This window comes from Parasteatoda tepidariorum, chromosome X2 (genome assembly GCF_043381705.1).
Source record: "Parasteatoda tepidariorum isolate YZ-2023 chromosome X2, CAS_Ptep_4.0, whole genome shotgun sequence".
Taxonomy (NCBI): domain Eukaryota; kingdom Metazoa; phylum Arthropoda; class Arachnida; order Araneae; family Theridiidae; genus Parasteatoda; species Parasteatoda tepidariorum.
The window spans coordinates 22,079,988-22,092,971 of record NC_092215.1 but is presented as its reverse complement, the minus strand read 5'-3'; the positions used below and the strand labels follow the sequence as shown (position 1 = coordinate 22,092,971).

Genomic DNA, 12,984 nt, shown 5'->3' with positions numbered 1-12,984 from the left:
CAGAACGCTTTATTTTTTGTTTTTTTTAAAAAAAGAATGTTCTGATCATGTCAGGTCAAAATGTTACTTCACAATTTGTTTCGGAGTTTTATTTTTTCGCAAAATTTATTCAAGATTTTAAGTGATCACTTAGGTGAATAAGTTATATTAAGTATAATGATAAAATAGACAATTTAAAAATTTATTAAAAGCACTTTCACCGCGAAATTTCTGTCGGTGTCATTTTTAATAAATCTTGTTCAATAGTACGAAATGAAATTCGTGGAAAACACCTAATCATTTTGAACTTTTTTTAAAAATGTACGAAAACTACATCGAAAATCGCCTGAATCTTTTTTAAATTTTTAAGATCTTCGAACTTTTCTTTTATTATTTGCTAAATACGATTTTCCTCAAAATTAAGAAAACAACTTCCGCGCTATATTAAAGAACTATTTTAACTACTCATACCTTGAACAGTTTTTAACAAATGTTTCTCAAATTTTAAAGAAATAATTTTGTAATTAATTTTTAATTGCTTTATTTTTTTTTAATTCTGTGGAATATTTTTAAAGTTATAGCAAAGAACAAAAGATAAAAAAAATTAGCTTTTTTATAAAAATTCCCACATTTCCATAAATATTTAAGCTAGGTTTACGAGATTTTCGGCAATTATTGCATATAACAAAAATAATTGTTATAAGTTACAAATTTATTGTGATATTTTTTGGCATAGGGTGTTCAAAAGCATTATTTTCTGTTTGTAATTTATTTCCTTCCCTCGAACCTTTAAACCTCATTGAGAAGTATGAGAAATCGCATAACCAAAACACTTCTTAATTTATAAAATGATTCTCTACGTATTTTTTGAGAAAGATCAAAAAAATCCGTTAAAATAGAAGTGTTTAAATTATTTTGTCTAACCCCTGTATATTTATTATTATAATATAATATTTATCGAAAAATTTTAATAAATTCAAATTCAGTTGGGTTTAATGAAAAACATTTTTAAAATTTATTTATCATTTATTTTGTTTCTTAGTTGTAAATATTTCTAATACTAGCAGGCTAAAATAACTGATTACTTTGATGAATACAAAAAATTATGTAATGATATGATAAACAATAAAACATAAGATAGAAATTTTTTATTTATTTTTAGCATAATACTTCGCACTTGCTAAAATTTCAATTTTTGTTTTATTTTTTAAATGGCAACGAAGGTAAGAATTAACTGTGGTGAAAAAGTTGAGTAATTTGTAATGATACAAGCAACATTTAATTTATTTATTAAAAAAAATAACATAACAGAACTATTACTATTATATTTGTTTTGTTGTTTTTTTAATTAATTTTTCCATTGATGATCATCTTTATAATAGTACTTTTAACTCTTCAGATCTGTACATTTTTCTAATAATCCCAGCAGGGCCGGATTAAGCATACGTGGGACCCTAGGCCATTCAAATTTTTGGGGCCCTTTGATTAAGTTGTTTTTTTTTTTTATATTTTTTATTTATTCAAATATAAAAGTACTTATATATCTTTTCATTTAAGACAGCATATTTAAAATTAAAATAAACAATAATAAATTAAATTTTACTTTATTTTGTTAAATTAGAACTAAAAAATATTTTGAAAAAATTTGAAATTGATTTTTGATAAAAAAATTATCATAATCATTGTTTTTCTTATTTTAAAATTTATTTTCAAAAAATCCATTTTAAGGGGGCTCCTAATCATTGGGGGTCCCAGGCTATGGCCTAGTCTGACCTAATGGGTAATCCTGCACTGAATCCCAGTAAAAAGTGAATGGTTTAGTAAAAACGTCATAATCTTAAAATAGACATTAAAAAACAATTTTTTTAATCTGTCTCATTTTCCAGTACCATCTACTCTAATAAGTTTCACATAATATTTGGAAAAAAGTATAAAGCTTGGTAACACTCATAATACAGTATGTCCACACACCTAATACAGTACCTATGGACAACTGAAAAATGGAATATTTAAACACAAATTACAAGAAATGTTAAAAAAGGGCCTCTATAAACATTTTTACAACCATTGGCAGGTTTAGCAAGACTATCGAAAACCAACATTTTTGGTCAAACTTTTTTAATCTCGGTAATGGATGTCGGGCAATCTGAGTGCATGACATTTTTAAATATCCCCATAGAAAATAATACGGAGGTGACAAGTCTGGACTTCTTAGAGGCCAGTTCTTTGGAAAACACGCAGTCAATAAATAACTCTTTAAAGAAATAGTTAATGCAGATGTGTGCATAATGGCTCCATCCTGTTATTTCCACAATTTTTCTGCAGGTTCCAACAGAAAAATAAATTACATGACAATATCCTAATATGCTGAACTGTAACTTATGCTCTCAAAGAAAAATGGCCCCACAATTGATTTACATGAATTTCCTCGTTTTTTGTTGGGTTGCATTTTATTTGCTTTGTATTATATATGAAAAATTTTAACTTTTTTTAATTCTTATATGCATAAAATAAAAATTTTAAAAATCTAGCCCACAAAGAACAAACCAGTTCATGCAGAAAATACTTTATTTTTTTAAATGGATAAACATTTTATAGAGATGAGTATAAATGATATAAAAATAACTTTCAGCATAGGCAGTGAAAAGACTAATTTAGAACAATGAAGTAATATGTCAACAATTAATTTCATATAATAAATCCAAAAATCCTAGCATCCATGAACATAAAAAACTTAGTGAAAATAAAATACACAATATTAAATTTTTCAAACAAACAATTTAAAACATTCCTGTAAATAAAACAAAAATTAAAAAATACTAATTTTTAAAAAAAAGTTATAGCAAAACCAATAAAAAATATAGCATATATATGACATATTTGTTAAAAATAGAATTTAATAATACAAGAGCCTTAACTGGCCGAACTACACCGAATACATGATTATGAACTTGAAATACATGATTGAGGAATTAAATAAATTTCAAGCAGCTTCTTATGTTACCAATAAACTTTTACTTTAGTATTTTAAATCTAGCTGCCATTTCAATCCTCTAACTGAATTTGGAACCATGAACTGAATTTTGAGTGCAACTTAGTTACATTCCTATAAACAAGATTTCCCATATATGTATTTAATGAAGAAATTTAGCCGAGCAAAAAATTTTTGCGCAAATTTTCCCAACACGTAAATCATTTAAGGGATTAAGCAAAACACAGCAGGAACATTATATAAAAACTCTTTTATGATACTTTTTTAATATCATTATCAGATGTGGCAGTATTCTAGTTTCCTATTTCCTAAATAGTTCAAAACATTTTTGTTTCATAGGTAAACAAAGATATATGTTTTGCTCTTTACAAAACAAACTAAATCAAATTTTAATTCCATTCAATAAAAGTAATTGGTCACTTAAATTAAGCAAAACTATTTTTCACTACTGATTTTTTTTTCATATTAGAAAATCGTTTCATGAACTATGTGTAAAATTGCATTTTAAAAATGGCACATTTCTGATATCAAGCAGTCAACATTTAGCAAAAGGCCAAAACAGTGCTTATTTGTTTTCTTATTATAATTGGCTATATTTAAGAAGAAGAATTGCTTTTTAATGATGCTTTTAAGGAACTATAAGATGTTATTTAGTTAACAAGGTTGGAAGCCTTTTTCGAAAATCAAAACCTCAATTTAATAGATTGTAAAAGAAAAATAAAGATTATTTCATTGATAATGATCACGAATGAAAAGTGAAAATTCTCCCCCTCATTGTAGGGGCTAAAAATGGGACCAAACATTTTTGTAAGTTTAATTTTGTATCAAGAATGCATTGATTTCTGATACAGGCTCCAAAATTTAACAATTTAAACAAAAATAATCAGTTTCGAATCAGAGAATCGAAAAATAAAACTAAGATTTTAATTTTTTTTTTTTTTAGTTCAAATGTTTCAGTTAGCCATTAAAATTTTATTTTAAAGCTTTTGTTATCATCATATACTTTTTTCATTAAAAAAGTTGATACGTAATTGCTGTCTCAATTTGGTCCATGGTGTAATCTATTAACCTCAATTTATCTCTTGTAAAAAAAATAAGTCTCGAATGCAGTTCATTTCTAAGTGTATAGATTTTAAAAACTATAATATTTTAATATCATTCAAGAATAAGTTCATGTTTAGGTTAACTTTACAGAACTATAGTATTATACAAATTTAAAAAAAGTTAGGAAATTCTTGACTTACCACTTCACTACATTGTTTGAATTTTAACAATTATTAAATGATAGTTTATAATTTCTGCAAAATCAGAGGCTGAAAAATATTACCCTTTACACTTTCAACAAGGAAAATAAACTTTTAGAGTACTTATTGATAAAATGTAAATGAAGAAATACAACTATTTAAAATCTCAGTTTTAATAACAGATTTTAATAAAATCAACGCCTAACATTAGAGGCATTAAAATTAATATAAATAAACAAGTGCCAATATACCAATAAACAAGTGCCATTTATTTGATATGCTACATTACAAAACAAGGCAAATAGCTTGTTTCAGTTCATGTCTTTTTCTGAAAAGTGATGGTTCCATAATTTAAATCCATAACTTATTGAGTTGAAGAGTAAAATTAATTTCATTATAAATTTAGAATACACACAATCATCGATGACAAAAAGAAACTGGAAGAGAATAGAGAAGAAAATTCAAGTTCATTATTAACAAGTGTAAAACTAATAAAGGGTGAAATAAATCACTTTTTTAAAAAAGTAAAATCCACGATTTAAAAAACTATAAAAAGCTGCACTTTATAAACACTGTAAAAGTATTCAATATTATATAAAAACATGGACAATCAGTTTTTCTTTTGAAAAATCTTAGCTTCAACATTTATATTCAACATGCACTATGAAATGCTTTTATTTGTACATCAAACATAGATACAATACTTTCACATGAAACAAATTTTACATTATATATTTAATTTATATTTGAAATTATTACATTACTTCTTTATCAAATTTATGTTTTGCAACATCTGTTGATAAAGAATTTTAATGAGAAAAAGGTCATTAGGTCTTTATATGACCTGGAAATTAATGTTAGCAAATAAATTTCAAAATTTTATTGTTTCAAAAATAAAAGAATACACATAGCAGGACTCACTAAAAAGCTGCCAATTTGTGTAAAAAAATAGATTGACAAATATTTAGCTTAATTTGATAACTAGTATACAATTACATATTAGCCTTTTTAAGCAAATTAGCTAATCTTCAATACTGTTATATTAAAATGGGCATTTCAATATAACAATATTTTTCTTAAATTTGAAGTTCTACAGAAGAGTTCTACAAAAACCATAATTATCTACATAAAATAAATTTAAACCTTAATGTATTGGTACCAATTATGAAACCATTATGTTTCATTAAAAAATTTCGGTAAAACAAAATTTCAATCATTATTCATACTTAAAAATAAGTAAAATAAACAAATTATTAACCTAATTTCTTCTTAATTTTGTTATGAAAAAATAATGCAAATAAAAAATGATCCAAACTTGCAAAGATGTAGCTTAAAACACTTTTTGAAAAAAAGAAGACAAAAATGCTCATATAAAATAAGAAGTTATGTTAAAACCAATTTGTTTAAAAAAGAACAACAGCTGCTGTAAAATTCAATATAAGGAAATTTTAAATGACTATTTTTTATAAAAAGATAAAATAGCATTATTCTCATTATGAGAAAAAAAATAGCATTACTAAATAAATTCCTTCGTTAATATTGCATTTTTTTAACATAAATAAGACTCAAATGAACTTACAAAGCATGCCAAGAAAAAATTTGCCATTAAAATCTCTAAAATTAACAAATTTGATAGTAAAGAAAAAGTAATGTATCTCAAAGAGTGGATTAGTTTATTAACACATGAATACAACAAATTTCTAAAGAAATTAAGTGCAAAACAAGTGAACAAAAATTGTATTCAAAATCAAGTTTTACAATTTAATTTTTTTTAATATAAATAATACCTTGGAATAAAAATTGTAAACCTCTATTTAAACAATAAATAAAACTTGTTCCTGTATTTATAATAAGTATCACTTCAAAAAGTTTAATTATATTATATGATTATTAAAACTTTATCAAAATACGAGAAAAGCTAAGCTAAGTTTGAGAGATTTGAATATGAGATTGTAAAAAATATAGCTATAGAGTTATATTTAAGGAAAAGCGTATTCCAGTTTGTAACTAAGATTAAGATTCGATTTGTTAAGTAAACTTCTTGATGCAGTTCCACAATGTGATTGCAGAAAAAAAATAATTTTAATAATTTCCACAGTAAATGCAGAAAAAAAAATTTTATTAAATATGTAATTTTTTCATCTTAGCACAATACCAGATAAAGAGAACATAAAAAAAAATCTTGAATATAAAAACATAACACATTCAGAGAAATTGAGCAAAGAACTAAATGCAAGAGTATAAAAATTTCAAAATTAAATGCATTAACAAGTATTTAATAAAATATTTTTGACAAAATTATTTACTACAGTAAAAAAATAGTAAAATGATTTGAGAATTGTCAAAAATAAATTTAAAAAAGCCTCTCTAATGTCATTGTTTTCAATAAAAACTGAGCATTTAAACTAAAAACTTTTAAAACAGAAAAAATATAATTTTTTTATACAGCATAAAAAAACTCAACCAATAGAAAATTCAATAAATGAAACAAAATACTTTTGTGTGAAAAATAAAACATTACAATAAAAACTTATACCAGAACTGTGTTAAACTTGAAATCGTTTTTTCAAATATTGTTCGTTACATAGAAAATATGAGATAGTATATCAGGGATGTTTAAACCATGGTGCTTTCATCAGTTCTGATATTATGGGAAGCCACTGATCTTCATTATTTATGTTAATTTAATTTATTAAACAATAGTCAATTATTTATACATAGATTTAATGTGAGTTACACGGCACATATTAATTTGTCTGAACAAAATTTGGTATCTAGCAAACATACTAAAATTGAAAAAGGTTTCCCACCTCTGCAGTACAAGATTAAAATATTAATTTCTCAATTTAATATGAAAATATAAGTGTTCTGGTCTTAACAATAGTATAAATAAATTAAATCAATACAAAACTAAAGTCCAACTGATTTATAAAGTAAAAACAAGCATAAAATTGCAACAACAAAAAAAGAAATTCTTTTTTCCCTTGTTTTGAGAAAATTACAATATTTGGAAAATTGTGAATCCGAGAATCTCATGCCTATAGGAAGAATATGAATATCATATGTATTAATAAACATAAATCATGATTAATGTTTAGAAAAAATTAAGCTTAAACCTATAACAAGCATTTAAGAAAAATTATCTAATTTTTAAATCAATTATTTAAAATTAGAATGCAGAAAGGGCAACACATTCTTATTTAAAAAAAAAATTCTAAAATTATACATGAAGAATCCCTGATTTATTTTTAAGTGTATGAGACATTATTGTTCACTTCAAAATCATAATCTTTTATGTATAAAATTCATAATTTCTTTTGCATCATTTAAAGATCAGCTATACAAAAAAAACTTACAGAAACCAATATATAGAATTCAACATGACCTTTTTTATAACATCTAAAACACATTAAATAAAATCTTATTAAATTTTAAAGTAGCATCATAATAAAAAAAGCACTTATAGTAAACGCAACGCAATTTAATTACACTTACCATTATTTAGAATAATTTTTAAAATTTTATTATTGCTGCTTAAAAGATATTTAAAATGAATAGTGGCCAATTTGTTTTACTTCTGATGATTTTTTCAACATATTTAAAGCAGTAGGGAAACAATTGAATTAAACAGAATTTTATACAAAAACTCAGAAGCATCTTAAATTGACCCTGTCTGTAAGGTCGTTTATAGACATGTTAAAATTATTTAGACATTAAAAAGTTAAAAAAATATTGAATAAAATTTTGCAAACTAAAAATAAGAATTAAAACATAAATCATGCTACTGCATAATAATTTTAGACTTAAATTGGAAAGATGGTAACCTCTGGCAATATAGTAAAAGTAATTAAAATACAAATTTGAGTGCCAAATCAATTTTAAGAAAAAACTAAACAATAGATTAAAATTTCAACTCCGTAATTAAGCATGTAATGCTAATTAACAAATCTATTTAAAATAAAATAACTGCAGTGTTCCCCTCTTATTTTACATAATCTTTGTAACCAGGATAAAATATTACTACAGCAATTATATCAAATATAGAAAAATAACATAATACATTTTATAGCCAATAAGTAATAAGCCATTTAATGAACATGACTCACATTTGGTGATTTTCAAATTGACCTGGACAAAACAAGATTATACAGTGAAACCTCTTGGGAGCAACCGCTCAGTTCCACAGTAAAACGGTCGTAAATGGAGGTTGGTCGTCCTTAGGGCTTACCTTCATTGACTTCAAAATATTATGGAAGGTACATGATTTTTCGCAAATGATTTTCATTTCAGTCAATGTAATTTTGTTGTGGAAATGCCACTTGCGTTGACGTCATGAATACTGAATCGATGGATATAATTTAGCATCAATAAAAATAATTCCTACTGATATAATTGTGTGAAAACATTTAACTAAATTTACCAATTATGAATGAGAGAAATTTTTGAAATAAATAAACTACGTTTTTTGTTTAAGTTTGCATTCAATTTTTTATCATAAAAATTAGTTAGCTTCTGTTAGAGATGCTCAGTTTTTTCTAAAAAAACTTTTTTTCCAATTTAACTTTCAACTCTAAAAATAAATCATTGATAGGGCACTCAGACTACAACATGAGGTTGAAGATCTCTTTCAGAGATCATCAAAAAGAGCTCTCTAAATAGGAGACTCATGCAATATTTGTAGTACATTTTAACCTACTTATTTGTTTTGTTAAAAAGTTTTGTTTTAATATTTTTTGTGTTTCCTTGTTTGACCTTTCCCGCATTTGGTGCAGACGTTTGCCAGGTAGCTGGGAGAGGTTTTGATGGTCTCTCATAAAAGTTTTCTTTAACACAAGGTCTATGGAAAAAATTCCATGCCTCCCAAAAAAGGTCGTAAATAGAGAGGTCGATACATAGAGGTGGTCTTTCTTGGAGGTTTCACTGTATATATTAACTATGTAAATATACTTGTGTAGATCATAAAAGAAAATATTATATAATAAATATGTTTGCGTTAAATCCTACTAATTAGGCCCATGAAGCAACAACTTGTTAATATTTTATGTTAATTCCTTTATTATGTTAATTCTTTATGTTCCGTTAAGTGACAAACAAACTAAACTAAAACTAATTGTTCTCAATAAAACTAATAAAATTCATCTACAGAACTAAAAAAACATGCATGAAATACAAGTACTTAAATGATGTATTTGATAGAACAGGATTCAGTTTGCTTATAGCAATAATTATGTTGAAATGCAGGTAAAATGCAAATTATATGAAAAAATACTAATATATATGTAATGTTAAATCAAATTTGTTTCAAATTTAGACAGAATTAATAGAAATTTCTAATAAGGCATATTTAAACATTTTTCAAAATTTGTAACAATTATATAGTGAAAAAAAAATATTAATACAAAAAAGATAAAATGTAAAAATGTATTACACAAATAAACATTTACAAATCATGTGAAAAAACTCAGATGAAAAATTACATGATTATTTAGAATGGATAATACTATTTGCACTAAGTAAAATGGTAAAAAAAAAAACTGTTTAGTAAATGAGGAATATATTGTTCAATGAACTAATGGAAAACTCAATTATGAATAGAAAGAAATGAATAACATACACAAACACATTTTGTGCCCAGGTCCCAACTTTTGGGTCATTGAGAAAAACTTTTCAAGTTGTAACAGCATTAATATTTTAATGTTTAAATCTTAAATTTAAAAGTTAACTCCAAAATCAATAATTCAAATCAATAACTCAAATCAATAATTAAAATCTATATATATAAGACATAAATTGGACAATAATACTTTTAAATTCCTTTCTTCTTACTCTTATCAAAATGATGGGGTGAAGTTACAACTTTTATTTCTTGAGCTCATGATATTTCCAGGCTGGAGTGCTCCAAAGTAATGCATAAAAAAGATTAAAACAATCTATTTCTTATACCTGGAATTGAGTTTCTTTCTCAATCTATATGCCCGATAGCAATACCAGACTATTTGTAATGGATTTAGAGATAGTTTATTTTAAGCTAGATATAAGCATTAATCAAACATGTATATCTACGATAGATCCCAAAATAAAAATGAATACAAATGTTGTACATGCACTTTGTTTTATATAATTTCCTTGAATAAAAAAAATATACACTTTATGACTGTTTTCTTCAAAATAATGCGACTTTTAAGGGGTTGTTAAGAAACCTTAATTTTTAGAAAATTTTCAATACTTAAAGTATTTTTATACCACTATTTTGAAAAATCTTTCCCAACCTCCATAAAAGTTGGCAGCTGAGCATGCATATAATTCTAAACAACATGAAAAAATACAAAGAATGAAGTGTTTTTTCATGTCCTTTAGCTTTAATGATATATAGCACAAATTTAAGTCCTTCTTCACTTGAATATGCATAGCGTTTTGAAATTCTTAAGTATCTGAAATTTATTTCACAAAAAACACTTTGATTCAATTAAGTATTTTGAATGTTATTTATTCATAAATTTGTGCATCAACTTCTGAATTGAAAAAAAAAATAGATTTTGATTTTGACTAGTAAACAAGCACCTAAAACCAATTTTAGAACATAGCAATACTTAATTGCACATTAAAATAGATAATAAAGATAAAGAACAAAAATAAAAGTTAAAAGAGCTCTTAACTTTTCATTAAAAATTATGAATCACACAAAGTTAAATATACTACTAAATCTCCAAGACAAAAAATGTCACAAGCAAATGAACACTTTGCAACGAAATATAAATTTTGCTTTAAATGCTTGCACCTCATATAAAATACTTTTTATTTTTAAAAATATATACAATGCTTAAGAAAAATATATATAAAATAAGCACCAAAGATTGTCAAAAATATCAAAACACACTTAACTATTTACATGGTCTATTTTTGAATAAACAGTAATGACCTGAATTCTATGCAAGATAATGACAGAAAAATGCAAAAGATCAATGAATATTGAGCAAGTGAAGCAGTCGAAAATTGCACAGAAGCTTCTACATAAAGAATATTCAAAAGGCCAAAAGGTCATCAGAGGTCATAATTTCAATAGTCACAACTCCAGGTTTTTTAACATCTTTCTCTTGCAATCGACCATACAACTCTACTTCTTTAAGCACAGGTTCTGGATTCAAAGGTGCTTCAACAGAAGTTTTCCCTAGGCAAGTATCCATCACAACATTACTATTCCAGATCTACAAAAATTAAAAAAATCTAATCAACAAAACTTGAGCTTGGCTAAACAAGTGGTAGTACTGAAATGAACAGTTTTCTAGGAAGTCTCGCTCAAGTGTCTAGGAAGTCTCGCTCAAGTGAAATGAAAATTTCTTGCAAATGGATTTTACTGATATATTATAATTATTTTATTAAAACTGCCTCATGATTATTACTATATTGTATTTTAGTAATACTTTTATATACTGATTATAAATTTGGATGAACTTTCGACAGCTCTTCGTAACTTGATTACATAAACATTGATGTCAGAAAATATTTAAATTGGCTAATTTTTTCATAGAAAATTACTTCAATGTGATTTTTAAAACTTAATTTTGTTCTTTGCTTTGTTATAATAACATACTAAATGCATATTTAATAATAATGTTAACTTATTGAATTAAAAAATATTCCTAACGTAGAAATGCTGCACAAATTATTGTTTCAAATTAGTAAATTAAGTAAAAAATAGTTATTATCTAAATATATAATAGCTATTTCAAAAGTAAGTTTTTTTCATTTTTACAAATACAAATATGCGTATTTTTTCTATAATATTTACATCATTTTAAAAGTTTAACATCCATTTTTTACATTATTACCAAATCAGTGGTTTTATTTTTGTATATGCTGTGACAATTTTTATGTGTACGAGCATGTCATATCCACTTTTCTCCATGTTTTTGACAAATAATTGAACCTCATTTTCCATTCATTGCTGAAGTGTGTATATTTCAAATCAAAGAAGTTTGACTTTATATCTGCTGGAACCAGGGTTGGCTTTTTGCCGGCAAAAATTGGTTTTTGCCATGCCAGTGGCAGAAACTGGTTATAACCGGCAAAAACTGGCAGAAACTAAAAAAATGTCGATATTAGTTCTAATAATCGCTTAATGACATTTTGTTTAAGTAAACTGAAAAATGTAACTCCATGTAACTATAACAAGCTTTTTAATTCATTGTTTGTAAATATATATTATTTTGCTTATATTAAATATAAAAAGTGCAGTATATCAAATATTTATATAAAATAAAGAATAAAGTAATGTAATAATAAATATAAATAATAGATTTTAGTTTATTTTATTAAACTCTGAAATTCAGTAATTATTATCATTTAACTCCTAACATAGTTGAATAGAGCAATTTTCAAACAGTTTTTTTCTTTTCAAGACATAATTTGCATGGCAACAATCCAATTATTATAATAGTAAAAGTTTTAATCTTTGCTGTATGTAAGAGAAACTGCATTGAAACTTGTTCTTTGTTATAGATTACTGTAGAGTGCAAACAATGTAATATTTGATTTTGAGTGGTGATAATTTTGTAAATAAATTGTACTTAGTTTAACATTTAATTGTTGTTTAACATTTAATTGTTTTCTATGAATTATCCATTGTATGTCAATCTCAGTACTTACTTTTATGTCATTTTCTGAATTTCTACCAGTTTGTTTCTGCCACATTTGAGGCAGAAAAGGATTTCTGCCATGCCAGTTTTAACCGGTTTCTACCAGTGGTCTTAACTACCCCGGCAGAAACTT

General features: G+C 25.1%; 1 protein-coding gene across 1 annotated transcript in view; it reads right to left on the bottom strand.

The window, feature by feature from the left end:
- Positions 1-10,020: 10,020 nt before the first annotated feature.
- The window catches only part of LOC107449680 (calpain-5), a 38,078-nt gene continuing 35,114 nt past the window's right edge, over positions 10,021-12,984 (bottom strand). Inside the window, exon 14 of the mRNA XM_016065286.4 lies at positions 10,021-11,420. Coding sequence (XP_015920772.1) covers positions 11,238-11,420 — 183 coding nt within the window. The 3' untranslated portion in view covers positions 10,021-11,237. The remainder of the gene's footprint in view (positions 11,421-12,984) is intronic.